General features: G+C 40.9%; 2 protein-coding genes across 4 annotated transcripts in view; both read left to right on the plus strand.

Annotated features, from left to right (window-relative positions):
* SMU1 (SMU1 DNA replication regulator and spliceosomal factor) overlaps nt 1–9687 on the plus strand; it is a 31060-nt gene extending 21373 nt beyond the window's left edge. For both annotated transcript variants that reach the window (XM_003830110.6, XM_034967291.3), the window contains 4 exons: nt 279–405; nt 3246–3413; nt 7980–8132; nt 8843–9687. In XM_003830110.6, the coding sequence (XP_003830158.1) occupies nt 279–405; nt 3246–3413; nt 7980–8132; nt 8843–8941 (547 nt within the window). In that variant the 3' untranslated portion in view covers nt 8942–9687. The remainder of the gene's footprint in view (nt 1–278; nt 406–3245; nt 3414–7979; nt 8133–8842) is intronic.
* Nucleotides 9688–11726: 2039 nt separating this feature from the next.
* APTX (aprataxin) overlaps nt 11727–16645 on the plus strand; it is a 71903-nt gene continuing 66984 nt past the window's right edge. The window contains exon 1 of one of the 2 annotated variants that reach the window (XM_063594454.1): nt 11727–11812. The gene's annotated coding sequence lies outside the window, so the exon portion shown is untranslated. The remainder of the gene's footprint in view (nt 11813–16645) is intronic. The other variant, XM_063594452.1, reaches the window with a different exon arrangement.

The raw sequence follows: 16645 nt of genomic DNA on the forward strand, positions 1-16645 counted from the left end.
CTGATCTCAATCTCCTGCTAACCTGTTTTTTAGAGGTCTATCCCTGAACAGAAGCTTGTGGTATTACTGGCATATTTTCTTCCAGCCTCTTTCTTTGCAAAGCTTTTGTTTGATTGTTTGATATAGTGAAAATTACACCGTATACACAATCACATAGCCCTCATCACTTAATATTATAACATGAGCTTCTGTAATTTATCTAAAATGCATTCAATCATTGGTCACAACCATAAGATATTAAATATTTATTGTTCTTTTCATTTACTTTCATTTGGTAGAATTCATGGTTTAAAATCTGGGAAAACCCTGAAGGAATTTCGTGGCCATTCCTCCTTTGTTAACGAAGCAACATTTACACAAGATGGACATTACATTATTAGTGCATCCTCTGATGGCACTGTAAAGGTTAAGTATTTGCTATCAGTTTATTTTGGGTTGTCTACCCCATCTTTGTCCTTTGAGGAGTTTTCAGTGGTGATAATGGGAATGATTGTGCTGTAGTAAACCTCTTTCCTGGCTATTTTAGCCGTAATTGAGGTGAGTCTGAGACAACAACAGTATTCTGTGGGTAATTCCCATTGGCCTTGGGACCCCAATCTCAAACCTTTTCAATCCAAACAAACTTTATCATGTGTAGGAAAAGAAGAAGGGTGAAGAGTCCTAAACTTAAGCCATCCCCCATTCACAGATACACATGGTGGTTAAATCTGTTTTGCCATAGGTATGGTCCACCTGCTAACAGTCAAATTCACGAAAGTCTCAGTGGCCTAATAAATAGATCTCTTTTTTGTTGCACAGCCTCACTGCACTCCTGGTCCCCAGATTTAGGGCCTTCCTAGTAGCATTTATAGAGGAATAGAAGAGGTGTTGAGTAAAACTAAGCCTTCTCCTAGATAGTTATTTAATAAGTAATTTGCTGAAAGTAATGGATCTTCAGTACCTTTAAAGATTTAGTTATTTGAAGAGAGGTTCTCATTTCCTAGAAAAGATATGAGAAACCCAAATGGAAAATTATTAGAGATCTTTGAGACACTCTATTTACATTCTGGACCTAATCTTTTTGAATTGTCTTATATGAGTGAGTACTTTGTGGCAGAAGATCTAGACATTTTAATAAAACATTTTAATACAAATATCTAGATATTTTAGATACATATTTAAGTATCTAAAATTCAGACAGCCAGGGGTGGTGGCGTATACCTGTATTCCTAGCTACTTGGGAGGCTGAGGTGAAAGGATCACTCGAACCCAGGAGTTTGAGGCTGCATTGAGCAATTTTCTTACCACTGTACTTCAGCCTGGGCAACAGAGCAAGAACCTGTCTCACTCAATCAATAAATGTATGTATATATATATATATATATATATATATATATATGTATATATGTCAGACCACTGTCTGAAATTGCTGTTCATGATTGGAAATCGAACTGGAAACCCGAAGGCAGGAGATGTATGCTCTCTTGGGATGTATGGGGAAATCACACAGAGCTGTTAGTACTTCAGTCATGGGATTTGCTCTCATGCTATGCATATGGGCCTCACAACTTGTAAATGCCACTGGAAGATGGCTTATCTAAGGTTCCTTACTTTGTGGTCTTTCCCCCTTAGTTCTGCAGTGAGTGGGGCAAAGCGTGTCACTGACCTTTTGAATGGAAAACACTGGAAGCCTTAGCGTTCTTAATTCCTGAAATGTTCATTTTTTCTTCTAAGCAACTGGGCTTCAGAGGAGATTAGGGCAGGCAATAACAGTGTCGACACCAGGGCAACTGTTTTCTCCTGTTTATGGGTATTTATTCAACATCTGCTTTGTGCCAAGCTCCATGGAAGGCACAGAGGAAACACAGCAGAGTCCATGCCTTAGAGACTTTGTACCTGATGAATTGAGTGGTATCAGGACAATGCTATTTAATGTTTGATCCATCCCTTCTCTAAGCACATCTCAGATTTCTGTGCTACCTGATTTAACCCTTTCAGTTCATAGAACCCAGAAGGATAAGGTGAAAAGATAGACCGGGAAGAGTCATACAAGTGGCCAAGAGTAGCTTCCACTTCAAAGTTCCTCATGTGTGTGCTAACATCGTGACTTCTGTTCAGTCATTGTCAGTATAAACTGTACATTGGAATCATTTGTAGCTTTTTAAAAAATGCCTATGCCTCACCCTAGACCTGCCACATCAAAATCTCAGGATAGAGTCTCAAGCTAAAAAGCCTCTATTTGAGCCAGGCTTATTGGCACCTGCCTGTAGTCCCGTACTCAGGAGGCTGAAGTGAGAGGATCGCTTGAACTCAGGAGTTTAACGCCAGCAGAGGCAATAGGGCAAAATAGCGAGATCTCATCTCTTTAAAAAAAAAAAAAAAAAAAAAAAGCAGTTTTTGTTTTGTTTGTTTGTATTTTATTTTAATTATTTTAAATAGAGACAAGATCGCACTATATTGCCCAGGCTGGTCTTGAACTCCTGGCCTCAAGTGATCCACCCGCCTTGGCTTCCCAAAGTGCCGACATTACAGGCGTGAGCCACCATGGCCGACCCCCTGTTTGGTTTTGATATCCAGACAAGGGTAGCTTTCTGGTTGTTTATGACAGTAGCAGTGTTGACAAACAACTAATTTTAAAGAGAGAGAGCTCTATTGGCTAAGGAAAAATGTATGAGAAAAGATCATAGATTTTTAAAAGTTTTTAAGTTTTAGTTTGTGACTTTGGCTTTGCCAATAAATCAACAAATACATGATGAATGCTTACTCTATTACAGTTGGTCCTCTGTATCCGGAACATGGATTCAACCAATCACAAATTGAAAATATTTGGGGAAAAAAAAGAAAATTCCACAAAATTCTAAAAAGCAAAACTTAAATCTGCCCCATGCCAAGTACTACATTGAATCCATACAAAGGAAGTGGGGTGCGGGCATTGTATTAGGTATTATAAGTAATCTAGAGATGATTTAAAGCATACAGGAGGATGTGCATAGGTTATATGCAAATACATCATTTTATGTATGGGACTTGAGTATCCTTGGATTTTGGTATCTAAAGGGGATCCTGGAACCAATTCCTCACAGATACCGAGGGAAAACTGTATATGGCAGTGCTGGGTATTTGATTGGACCTAAAATCAAGTAAGAAACTTTTTTCCCCTGAATCATTTCTATTCTTTTTTAGTAAACTGTTAATATTTTAAACCCTAAAACTTTAGAAATTTTTATACCTAAAAAAGGTTTATAACTTAAATTTCTGTGTGGTAGATCTGGAATATGAAGACCACAGAATGTTCAAATACCTTTAAATCCCTGGGCAGCACCGCAGGGACAGATATTACCGTCAACAGTGTGATTCTACTTCCTAAAAACCCCGAGCACTTTGTGGTGTGCAACAGATCAAACACGGTGGTCATCATGAACATGCAGGGGCAGGTGAGTATTCAGAACGTACCCTTGCACAGGACCTGTGGGCCATTCCCAAATCAGCACTTCCTGGTCCAGGCCCACCCTCCCAATAACCAAATTTGGGTTCATTTCTCTGTAAACCGTGTAAGCTGTATTTGTTTTTCAGATTTATTTATAGCTCCATAAAACATCTGTTTGGTATTTCAAAAGTGATCTCCTTTCCCCTGGATGTTTGTATATTAAGCACTTTCATCCTTTGGATAAATGAAGCTCCTATCTGTCTGTAAGCCTCCTTCAGAACCTCACTGAAGATTTTAAGATAACAGTGTTTGTCTGAGTTAGGGGGATACAGTGTAGTATGGATTACCAACTCAGGACATCTCCTAGCTACCACGATCTAAAGTGGAACACTAATAGGAGAAAGGCAGCAGCAGTGTCCTCAGTGCATTTTTAATCAGAAAACCTGCAAGGTTCTCAAGGAATCTCACTTTTGTGGACTGTGAAGTAGCACTGGGGGTGTCAGAAGCATCAAGTTTGAGGACTCAAGCCCTAGGTATGTATGGTAGTGCTATTGGATTATTGGCCTGGACACTTGGGGATCTTGCTGACCATAGAGAAGACCCAGGGGCTGGTGTGTAGTACTCTCTTTCCATTCTTTGAGTTCTGTAACTGATGGAGTAGTAGTTGAGAATCCATAGCTGAGATGGCTGGTCCGCAGTATCTTTTGGGCCACTGCATAATAGCTACAGCTGCCCAGTGCATCTGCTGAGCACACTTCACAGTTCTGTGCTTGACTTTTAAAAATACTTTATTTTGAAAAAATAATTTTAGATTCACATAGAGTTGCAAAAATAGTACAGAAGAGTTCCTGTGTTTCACTCTTCAAATTCCTCCAATGATAACATCTTATATAATGATAATACAATGATCAGAACTAGGAAATTGACATTGGTACAGTTATTAACTCTATTACAGATCTTATTTAGATATAACCAGTTTTTACATGCATTATTTTTATTTATTTATTTATTTTTAAGCAGGGATATAATCATTCTGTAAAGTTTCATTACATATATAGAGTCATGTAACCACCATTACAATCAGGATACAGAACTGGTTTGTTTTTTTTTTTTTTTTTGAGATGGAGTTTTGCTCTTGTTGCCCAGGCTGAAGTGCAATGGCGTGATCTCGGCTCACTGTAACCTCCGCCTGCCGGGTTCAAGCAATTCTCCTGCCTCAGCCTCCCGAGTAGCTGGGATTTCTAGTAGAGACGGGGTCACTCCAAGTTGGTCAGGCTGGTCTCGAACTCCTGACCTCAGGTGATCCACCTGCCTCGGCCTCCGAAAGTGCTGGGATTACAGGCGTGAGCCACTGCGCCTGGCCAGGATACAGAATGGTTTTATTCCCAAAGAAACTCTCATGCTACATCTTTATAGTCACGTCTTCCCCATAACCCTAGCCCCTGGCAACTACTGATCAGTTTTCCATTGTCATAATTTGTTGTTTTTTAAAAAATAGACTTTTAAGAGTAGTTTTAGGTTCACAGCAAAATTGAGCAGAAAATACGGACGGTTCCCATATTTCCTCTGTCCCTCCCATGGGCACAGCCTTCCCCACTCTCAGTATCTCGTGCCAGAGTGGTACGTTTGTTACAACTGATGAACCTGCATTTGGTACATCATTAACACACAAAGGCCATAGTTTACATTAGGATTCACTCTTGGTGTTGTATGTTCTGTAGTTTTGGACAAATGTATAATGGCAGGTGTCTACCATTAGAGAATTGTACAGAGTAGTTTCACTTCCCAGAAATTCTCTGTGCCCTTTCTATTCTTCCTCCTTCCGGCAACCACTGATCTTTTTCTGTCTCCATAGTTTTGCCTTTTCTAGGAAGTTATGTAGTTGGAAACATAAAGTATGTAACTTCTTCATTTTGACTTCTTAATAAGATGCATTTTTCTCCTTGTTTTTTCATGGTTTGATAGCTTATTTTTTATTTTTATTTTTTGAAATGGAGTCTCATCTTCTCCCCCAGGCTGGAGTGCAGTGGCGCGATCTCAGCTCACTGCAACCTCCGGCCCCCGGGTTCGAGCGATTCTCCTGCCTCAGCCTCCCGAGTAGCTGGGATTACAGGCGCCTCCCACTGCACCCTGCTAATTTTTGTATTTTTAGTAGAGACAGGGTTGCACCATCTTGGCCAGGCTGGTCTTGAACTCCTGACCTCGTGATGCACTCGCCTCAGCTTCCCAAAGTGCTGGGATTACAGGCCTGAGCCACCACACCCGGCGTTTTTTTTTTTTTTTTTAAGTGTTTAATAACATTTATTTATCCAGTCATCTACCGAAGGACATCTTGGTTGCTTCCAAGTTTTGGCAATTATGAGTAAAGCTGCTATAAACATCCATGTGCAGATTTTTGTGTGAATATGTTTTCTATTTCTTTGGGTAAATGCTAAGTAGTGTGATAACTGGATTGTATGGTAAAGTATGTTTAGTTGTAAGAAACTATCAAACTGTTCCAAAATGGATGTATCCTTTTGTATTCTCACCCTTGGTGAATGAGAGTTCCTGTTACTCCACATCCTCACCAGCATTGAGTGTGGTCAGTGTTCTGGATGTTGGCCATTCAAATAATAGGTGTGTAGTGGTATCTCATTTTAATTTACATTTCCACATGTAGCAATCTTTTCATATGCTCATTTGTCATCTCTATACTTCTGGTGAGGTGTCTGTTTCAGGTATTTGACTCATTTTTCAATTGGGTTGTTGTCTTACTGTTGAGTTTTAAGAGTTTTTTGTATATTTTGGATAATAGTTCTTTATCAAATCTAGTTTTTACAGATATTTTCTCCCAGTCCATGGCTTGTCTTTTCATTTTCTTCCTTTTTTGTTTTTGAGGCAGGGTCTTGCTCCATGGCCCAGGCTGGAGTGCAGTGGCATGATCATAGCTCACTGCATCCTTGAGCTCCTGGGCTCAAGAAATCTTCCGGCCTCAGTCTTCTAAGTGGCTGGGACTACAGGCACGTGCCACCATGCCCGACTTTTGTGTGTGTGTGTGTGTGTGTGTGTGTGTGTGTGTGTGTGTGTGGAAATGGGGTCATGCCATGTTGCTGAGGCTGGTCTCAAACTCCTGGCCTCAAGTGATCCTCCCACCTTAGCCTCCCAGAGTGCTGGGATTACAGGCATGAGCCACTGCATCTGGCCTCATTTTCTTGACAGTGGCTTTTACAGAGTAGAAAATTTTAATTTTAATGAAGTCTAGCTTATCAGTTATTTCATGGATCATGTCTTAGGAGTTGTATCTAAAAAGTCATCAAACTCAAGATCATCTAGATTTTCTTTTTTGTTATCCTCTAAGAGTTTTATATACAGTTTTGAGTTTTACATTTAGGTCTGTGATCCATTTTGAGTTAATTTTTGTGAAGACTGTAAGGTCTTTATTTTATTGTGTCTAGATACATTTTCTTGCATGTAAGTGTCGAATTATGGCATCTCTTGTTGAAAACACTATCTTTTCTCTATTACATTGCTTTTGCTACTTTGTCAAAAATCAGTTGAGTGTATTTCTGGGCTTTGTATCCTGTTCCATTGATCCAATACCACACTGTCTTCATTACTGTAGATTTGTAGTAAATCTTGAAGTTGGGTATTGTGAGCCCTCCAACTTTGTCCTTCTCTTTCAACATTGAGTTCACTATTCTGGGTCTTTTGCCTCTTTGCGTAAGCTTTAGAATTGGGTTGTCAATATCCACAAAATAATTTGCTGGGATTTTGATTGGGATTGTATGAAATCTATAGATTAAGTTGGGAAGAACTGACGTCTTTACCACATTGAGTCTTCCTGTTCATGAACACAGAATATCTCTGTGTAGTTCTTTGATATCCTTCATCAGAATTTTGTAATTTTCCTCATTTAAATATTGTATGTATTTTGTTAGATTTATACCTAAGTATTTTCACTTTGGGGCTGCTAATGTAAATGGTATCATGTTTTAAATTTCAAGTTAATCCCAAGCCCTAACCCTTGGCAACCAGTGATCTGTTTTCCATTATTATAATTTTGTCATTTTGAAAATGGTATAGAAATGGAAGCATATAGTACGTAAACTGTTCGCCTTTTCAGATTGGTTTCTCTCAGCTTGGTTTATGATGATTTTAATGTATCAATAGAGCAAGCGAAGTCTTAGAGACTGAGTGTCATCCTGCATGGGGAAAGCTTCTCATTCTGTTAGAGGAAACTGGAGAGCAGACATCCAGAAAGCTTTGAGAAATACTGGTATATTGATTTAGAAAATTGTTTTTTGTATGGCAATGAAATTTGCTTAAGGGTAATATGTCTCTTTAGGGCATGATTGGTGACGTGGGATGTATGAATTCTAAATTTTTGTCTGCCACTTAGTTTAGATTACTTATCTATTGAATATTTCCCAGGCAAGGGGAGTTAGCACATGATGAACAGGACTGGAGATCTAATTACAAATGATAGTAAACCAAAGTGCAAAATAACAACGTAAAAATGTCAGTTTAAAATGCTGCACATGGTTGAGCTGCTACTAATCCTGATGTTTTTGTCTTGGGGTGTGGTGTGATCTAGATTGTCAGAAGCTTCAGTTCTGGTAAAAGAGAAGGTGGGGACTTTGTTTGCTGTGCCCTCTCTCCCCGTGGTGAATGGATCTACTGTGTAGGGGAGGACTTTGTGCTCTACTGTTTCAGTACAGTCACTGGCAAACTGGAGAGAACTTTGACAGTGAGTATTACTTACTAAGTTCATCTAAAGAAATATGGTAAGACTTGTGTCTTTCTGAACTCTGAAGTATGTGCCTTTTCCAGAGCTATCAATGTGACCCTCAGTATAAAATATGTTGTTTTAAAACATTTAGCTCCATGTCAAATTCAAGAAGTAAAATTAATGTCAGCTGCTATGATGATCCCCAAATCTCAGTGGCTTAACACTATATAAGTTTATTTTTATTTTATTTTATTTTATTTTGAGAGGGAGTCTCACTGTGTCACCCAGGCTGGAGTGCAGTGGTGTGATCTCGGCTCACTACAACCTCTGCCTCCTGGTTTCAAGTGATTCTCCTGCCTCAGCCTCCCAAGTAACTGGGACTACAGGCACATGCCACCACTCCTGGCTAATTTTTTATATCTTTAGTGGAGACGGGGTTTCACCCTGTTGGCCAGGCTGGTCTTGAACTCCTGACCTCAAGTGATCCACCCGCCTCTGCCTCCCAAAGTACTGGGATTGCAGACATGAGCCACTGCGCCCAGCCTAAAGTTTATTATTATGTCACAATGTGATGTGAGTTGGAAAACCCTCCTCCATCTTTCTCCTATGCCATTTGGAATATGTGGCCTCCCAAGATCTCTTTTTCCCTTCCACCCACCTCTGGAAGCCTCATCAGAGTGATTTATTGCAGATCTGTACACCCTAACCCTGTGCTTTACGTGTTCCAGGTGCACGAGAAGGATGTGATTGGTATTGCACATCACCCTCATCAGAACCTGATTGCTACCTACAGTGAAGATGGACTCCTAAAGCTCTGGAAACCATAATTCAACTTTTCTTTTTAAATGAGCTTGAAAGCACGTACTTAAATGAAGGCATATTCATGTAATGTGCTTTTTTTTTTTTTTTTTTGCCAGCTTTTCTAAGCAAATAGATTGTCTGAATTAGTCACAGAATAATTTTGTGAAAATTCATGTTTAAGTAGCAACTACCCTTTCTTTTTTTATATATTTTTAAGGTATTAGTTTATCTTCTTCTAACTGGTGCAGTCACTTAATGTTTTCATTAATCTTCGACCTGGAGAGTGAAATACTGATATTTCTAGAAAAAAATTCTACTCCTTTGATTATTTGAAATGCTGAGGAAAATGTCCCTCCCATAGTAAAACTTGTAAATAAGGAACTATATCATATTCAGTAGCTGTGTTCTGTTCCATCTTTTTTTTTTTTTTTTGAGATGGAGTTTTGCTTGTTGCCCAGGCTGGAGTGCAGCGGCACGATCTTGGTTCACTGCAACCTCCGCCTCCCAGGTTCAAGCGATTCTCTTGCCTCAGCCTCCTGAGTAGCTGGGGACTACAGGTGTGCGACACCATGCCTGGCTAATTTTTTTGTATTTTTAGTAGAGATGGGGTTTCACCATGTTGGCCAGGCTGGTCTCAAACTCCTGACCTCAGAGGATCCACCCGCCTTGGCCTCCCAAAGTGCTGGGATCACAGGCGTGAGCCACCATGCCCGGCCCATCTTTTTTTTTTTTTTTTTTTTAAAGATGTTAATAAACTTTATACCTTTCTGGAGACTTTGTTCTAAAATGTACATAAATGCTCATCTAGTTAACATATTTACTTAGAATGTGGGAGGAGGAGTGACATTATTATCCCTGAATCTCAAGTACAGCAGAAGTGAATTCCTGGGATAGTAGGATAGACTAACATGTAAAAAGGCCAGGTGATGCATAGGTTCTCATTTCACTGCCCTCAGCCTTCCTCTCCTTCTGAGCTGTGCCTTCTCACATGTTCAGTCAACTCCAGGGAATATTGTCTCCATCTTCTGGATAGAACTAGTTGCAGGATCCGTTACAAGAATTCAGAGTTTTGGCATCTCCCCTTTGTATGTTGTAGGAGAAGGTTTGGCATTGAAAATGTGCTGTTGTTCCAAAGAAAAATTAGCAAAGGACTTGAGATTTAGAAAAGTCTCCTTTGTAATGTGCATCATTACCAGTTATCTAAAGAAAAACATGTAAAAGCCAACAAAACCCTTGAAAATATTTTGCATATGGATGTCTGTTTCACGTTTCAACTGAAGATGTATAGAGCACCTCTGATGATGAGGAAGATACCATGCTAGGCAGTACTTTCAAGAACGTGAGTTCTTATTTCTGCAGGCCTTTTGTGCCCCCTTTTAAATGTTAGCATTTATTAGGTACAAACTAGTGGGGAAGGTTTTTTAAAAAAGTTTTGCAGTCTTGTAATTTACCTTTTCAAAAAATTTATTTTATTTTTCTGAGATGGAGTCTTGCTCTGTTGCCCAGGCTGGAGTGCAGTGGTGCCATCTCAGCTAACTGCAACTTCCACTTCCCAGGTTCAAGCGATTCTCCTGCCTTAGCCTCCCAAGTAGCTGGGACTACAGGCGCATGCCAGCATGCCTGGCTAATTTTTGTATTTTTAGTAGAGGGGGGGTTTCGCCATGTTGGCCAGGCTGGTCTTGAACTCCTGACCTCAGGTGATCCGCCTGTCCTGGCCTCCCAAAGTGCTGGGATTACAGGCATGAGCCACTGCGCCCAGCCTTGTAATTTACCTTTGATGGTGACCTGAAATGCAGTATGATCCTATATGTGGCACGTAGTAATGTTCAGTGTTTGCTGAATTAATTCTGGGCAGCACTAAGAAATCCCTCTTTCCCAGTCATATTCTATAACACATTTCCCATTTGCCACAAAACCTGCAGCTTTTTGGTCCAGGTAATGACATTTGCTGCCATTTTGATTATTTAAAAATGGTCGTGGGAGTTGAACATAGTCATGGATTCAGGATTCCTGAGCATGTAGACAGTCATCCCAGTGGAAAGACACGTTCACTTAAGAGAAGTTTAAGTTAGAGGAAACAGTTTATGCTAAAAAAATTTTTAGAAAAGTCCTTGAGAATTTTTGATTTAGTCTTGACCTCATGAAGCTGGTAGTTATGATGTGCATAGTTCGTACCACCGTTTATGAAGATGGAGAATCTAGTCAGCACGTGTTGGTTTATTCTAGGAATTTTTATGGAACACTTCTGTTGCTGGCACCAGGTGCTGAATATGGTTAAAAAAAAGACTCGTTTCTGCCTAAACATAGGGAAGAAGAGCAAATTAAAAGGAGTAATTAAAACTGATAAAAGCTCCAGTTACCTTTGTGATGATGAGAGGCGGGGCAGTTAACGCGAAAGGGTTGGGAAAGGCTTCCTGGAGGGACTAGGGGGCGGTCTAAGCACAGGGAACCTAACCGGGGACTCCACTGTGGCACAGCGGCAAGGTATGTGCTGGGCAAAATGATAGGTGTCTTGGGAGACCAGGCAAAGAGAGCTGGATTAGGAGCCGTTAGGTATATATTTTTCTTCTTTTTAAATAAAATAATGCACTGGGTGAACATGTAAACGCTAAGTTGAAAATCTGCCTTTCCCAGGTAACCCTTGTTAATCTTTCTACAACTTCATTTCGTACAAACCTGAAAAACACACTGATTTTGTCTTTAAATGGGCACACGCTGCTTACACTCCTCGGCGCCTAGCCTTTCTGAGCCCCACGCGGCCGTCCCTCCAGCACTGAAGGCTGGGACAGCCCAGCTCCCCTCCAGCGCCCTCACAGCCAGACCGCGGCGGGGTCGGGCCGCGCACGCGCAGGGCGGACGGCCGGATCTGGGGCGCCGCTGCTCCGGGTGGTCGCGAGGTAGGAATCCCATCTTGGGTCCAGGGCCGGTAGAGCCCCTTACCGGGGGTAGGGAGACTGCGCATCCGCTAGAGCCAACTGTCAGGGCCTGCAGACGTCGGGTGACGTCACTGTTACAAAATTGGCCCTCACATCGTCTTAAGGGCCGGGGGCAGCGGCTGCGCGAACGGGAGTTGGCTGCCGGGAATCAGTGCGCACTTCCTTCTGAATTGGGCGTGTGCAGTCGGTTCCTAGGGAAGTGCTCTGCTGCAGCCACCAGATTTAACGGATGCTGTTCTCTAGCACTTAACATAGAAGCTAAACTACCGGGCGTTAAAATTAATTCCATGAGCATAAGGACATTTGTCCTATCCCCTATTCTGCTGTTGAATTAATGACTGGAAAACATTGCGCGGAGGTATTTGGGAGTAGTATGGCTTTTTTTTTTTTTTTTAACAGCAAATGGTATAAATCTCAGGTACAATTCAGTATCTTCTTCACCAGTTGTTTTTTTTCAGCATGTATTATTACTACCACTAACAGCCTCTGTTGAGCCCTTCCTTGCTATGTAAGCAGCCATATTTAATTCTCAGAACAATGTAATGAGGGTGCGCAAATGCACATGAAGAAACAGGTTTCCAGACGTGAGGCACCTAACTCAGTCCAACTTGCACGAAGCTCGCATTGAAAACCAGATGTGACTCCGAAGCTAGGTTTTTTTCTCTCTTGCCTCACTCTCAATATTGCTGTCAGTTCCTCCTAAATCTTTAGGTTTGGGCAGGGACAAAGAATACATGGGTTGTTCCTCCACATGCTGCAAACACATTCACCTAAACAGAGCACAGGTAGTGAGATGAGTAGAGAGAACTGAATTAGAGGATTCTGGATGTCAGTCTTTGCTGTCACTTCTTTTGGCTTGTGCTAGAACAGTGGTTCTTAAAGTGTCACCTGATAGACACGTTCTAAGGTCCTATCCGAGACCTACAGAATCAGAAATTGGTGGTGGGGCCCAGCAAGCGTGCTCAAATTTGAGAGCAGGTAGACTACAGGGTAGTTTCCGCATATACAAAAGGTGTTTTAATTCTTGCTGTCAGTCTCAGAAGTTTCATGCTGAGATAACCAAATTTAAATGATAAAGGTGCAAGACTGACTCTTAAAATCACATTTTTTCAAATTGCCATAGCTTGCTAGTGTTCTCATTCACTGTGCTTTTACAGCTTCATTTTCCACTATTTTAAGAGAAGAAATTGCTATGAAGTATATGTCCAAGTGAGGAAGTTCCCTGGTCTGAGGTTGTTTAAAACTTACAATAGGCCGGGCACGGTGGCTCAAGCCTGTAATCCCAGCACTTTGGGAGGCCGAGGTGGGTGGATCACGAGGTCAGGAGTTCAAGACCACCCTGGCCAACATGGTGACACCCTGTCTCTACTAAGGATACAAAATTAGCCGGGCATGGTGGCACACGCCTGTAGTCCCAGCTACCTAGGAGGCTGAGGCAGGAGAATAGCTGGAACCCGGGAGGCAGAGGTTGCAGTGAGCTGAGACTGTGCTACTGCACTCCAGCCTGGGTGACAGAGCAAGACTTGGTCTCAAAAACAAAAAACAAAAAAACCAAACTTGGAATAGCAAGGGCTGCCCATTATTTAACCTTCCACGGCAATTTTAACAGTGGTATTCTGTTCCAAGTGGTTAATATTAAATCCATGTGTCAGTGTTGGTGGCTTTCAACCTTGGCTGCGCATAATCATTTTGATGCTTAGGCTACACCCAGCCGAGTTATACAGAATCCCTGGAGGGTGGGACCTGATGAGTGTTTTAATGTTTCCCGGGTAATTCCAATGGTAGCCAAGGTTAAGAACCAGTACCGTATGTACAAAAAAGTTGAGAAGCTAATTTCACGTACAGAAAATTTGCCGCTGTTCCAAGAGCACTCTCAAGCGACATAATTGGCCTCTACTCCTATTCCCTACAAGTATGAATGGGCAGGAGAAGCATCACAGAGAAAGCAGAGTATTTTTGTGGATGATGACCTTGGTTAATGTTTTTTCATAGGCTCTGTTTCATAGGCTTTGTTTTTTCATAGGCTCTCCCTCATTACATTGTTCTGAGAATTAAATATGGCTGCTTACATAGTAATGAAGGGTTCAACAGAGGCTGTTAGTGGTAGTAATAATACAAGCTGAAAAACTACACAGACAAACCTATCAGTTTCTGCCTCTTCAGGATATAATTATTAGGTTAGTGCAAAAGTAATTGCGGTTTTTGCCATTAAAAGTAATGGCACATTACTTTTGCACCAACCGACCTAATATGACTTTCTTTTAGTGTTCTTAGGATTTTTAATTGTAAAACATGTAACAAATTTTCCTAAACAATTGTGCAATTCAGTGGCATTATTTACGATGTTACGCAACCACTATTGTATTTCCAAAATGTCATCACCCTAAACAGAAGCCCTGTAACATTGTCAATTAACTTCTCCTTCCCTTCCCCTCAGCCTTTGGTACTGTTTCTGCCTCAATACATTTGTCTAGTTTAGTTCATATAAGTGAAATTATACAATACTTGTCCTTTTTTATCTGGCTTATTTCATTTAGCATGTTTTAAAGGTTCATCCATGTATCAAACAGTGAAGTGCTTCATATTTGGGGGAAGTATAAAAAGTATTCCTTTTAATGGCTGTGTATTTCACAGTGTATGTACACATGTATATTGAGAATTGAGAGATTTGTAGGTACACATTAACCATTTGTTGGTGGACAGTCAGGTTTCCACTTTGGGCTGTTGAGAATGCACAGTAAACACTGACCATACGAGTTTTTTTTTTTTTTTTTTTTTTTTTTTTTGAGACAGTCTCCCTCTTGTCGCCCAGGCTGGAGTACAATGATACAATCTCGGCTCACTGCAACCTCCACCTCCTGGGTTCAAGCGTTTCTCCTGCCTCAGCCTCCCAAGTAGCTGGGATTACAGGCGCCCACCACCACACCCGGCTAATTTTTGTCTTTTTAGTGGAGACGGCGTTTCACCATGTTGGCCAGGCTGGTCTTCAACTCCTGACCTTAGGTGATCAGCCCGCCTAGGCTGCCCAAAGTGCTGAGATTAGAGGTATGAGCCACCGCGCCCGGCCTTCATTCGTTTTTAATTCCTTTTGTATAGTCATCCCTCAGTATCCATGGGGGTACTGGTTCCAGGACTTTCCATGGATACCAGAATCCGAGGGTACTCAAGTCCCTGATATAAAACAAGATGGTTATTTGCATGTAACCTACACATCCTGCGTAATTTAGCCATCTAGCTCTAGGTTACTGGTAATACCTAATACAATGTAAGTACTATGTAAACAGCTGTTATACTTTTAACAGCTGAAGTCTGTACATGGTCAGGAAACAATTTTTCCCAATTGTTTTTGATCCAAAGTTGACTAAATCCATGGATGTGAAACCCAAAAAGGAGGGCCAGCTCTGGGTCATGTGGTAATTCCATGTTTAGCTTTTTAAGCAGCTGCCAGACTTTTCTACAGCAACTGCAACATTTTACATTACCACCAACAAAGTACAGAGGGTTCCAATTTCTCCATATTCTTATTTTCCATTTTTTGGATTAGAGCTATCCTATTAGGTATGAAGTGGTATCTGGTTTTTATGTGCATTTCCCTTATGACTGACAAACGCTGAAAACCTTGTGTGAGATTTGTAAAAATTTTTAAGCGTCCTATAAACAATGCTTTTTTTTTTTTTTTTTTTTTTTTTGAGACGGAGTCTTGCTGTCACCCAGGCTGGAGCGCAATGGTGCGATCTTGGTTCACTGCAACCTCCGAACTGGGTTTGAGCAATTCTGCCTCAGCCTCCCGAGTAGCTGGGACTACAGGTGAGTGCTACCACACCTGGCTAATTTTTGTACTTTTAGTAAAGTACACCACGTTTTCACCAAGTTGGCCAGGCTGGTCTCAAACTCCTGACCTCAGGTGATCTGCCTGCCTTGTCCTCCCAAAGTGCTGGGATCACAGGTGTGAGCCACCATGCCCGGCCTAAACAATGCTCTTAAATGCATTAAAATACAGGTTGAGAGATTTTTAGAATTTGTACATAAACCCAGTGAAAAGTGAAATCTGTCACAAAGCACTTTTTTGAACACCGATCAATTATACTTTCCTGAACATCTGCTTCACATCTCTAACTTTAGGGTAGCTGTGGGTGGCTGGCACAGACTAAAAGGAAGTTGACAAACACTGATGGTTTGGGAACCTTATTTTTTAAAGTTTTTCTCCTTTTTAAACTTGTATTCTTTATGAGAACTTGTTCTCTCATGCTCACTCCAATGTTTGCAGTTTTCTAAGTCCCCTTCTTCTTGGCTCATTACCCAGTCCTCCACTTTTACTCTCCATCCTATTTAATATTATTTAACTATAGTTCAATAGTATTTTTGTATCACTCATTCAGACTAGCTAAAATCAAGCTATGTATCTTAGTTAAAAGCCAAAATTTGATGATCTGGGAAAAAAAAGCCTGTAGTGACACACATTGGAGATGCTTTGTAATTAGTATATTAAGGAGACAATACATTTCAAGAATTGCTTAAATTCTGATACCCAGATTTAAGCATGTGAACATATGAGACTTTTAAACATACAATTAAAGCTATTCATCATAATTTGCTATACTACCAACATAACTTTGGAGCGAAAGTCAAATGGTTTAAAGTAATCCTGTAACATACCTAAAGAACACCTTCCTATATTACGCATGCAAATTCTCCACGTAAAGGTCTTTTCACTTTAATTTCTGTTACCCAGCTCTGAAGTCACTACTTGGGCTTATCATGGTCCACAGACAAGGAGGGGGGCAAATGACCAGG

This window comes from Pan paniscus, chromosome 11 (assembly GCF_029289425.2).
Source record: "Pan paniscus chromosome 11, NHGRI_mPanPan1-v2.0_pri, whole genome shotgun sequence".
Classification (NCBI taxonomy): Eukaryota; Metazoa; Chordata; class Mammalia; order Primates; family Hominidae; genus Pan; species Pan paniscus.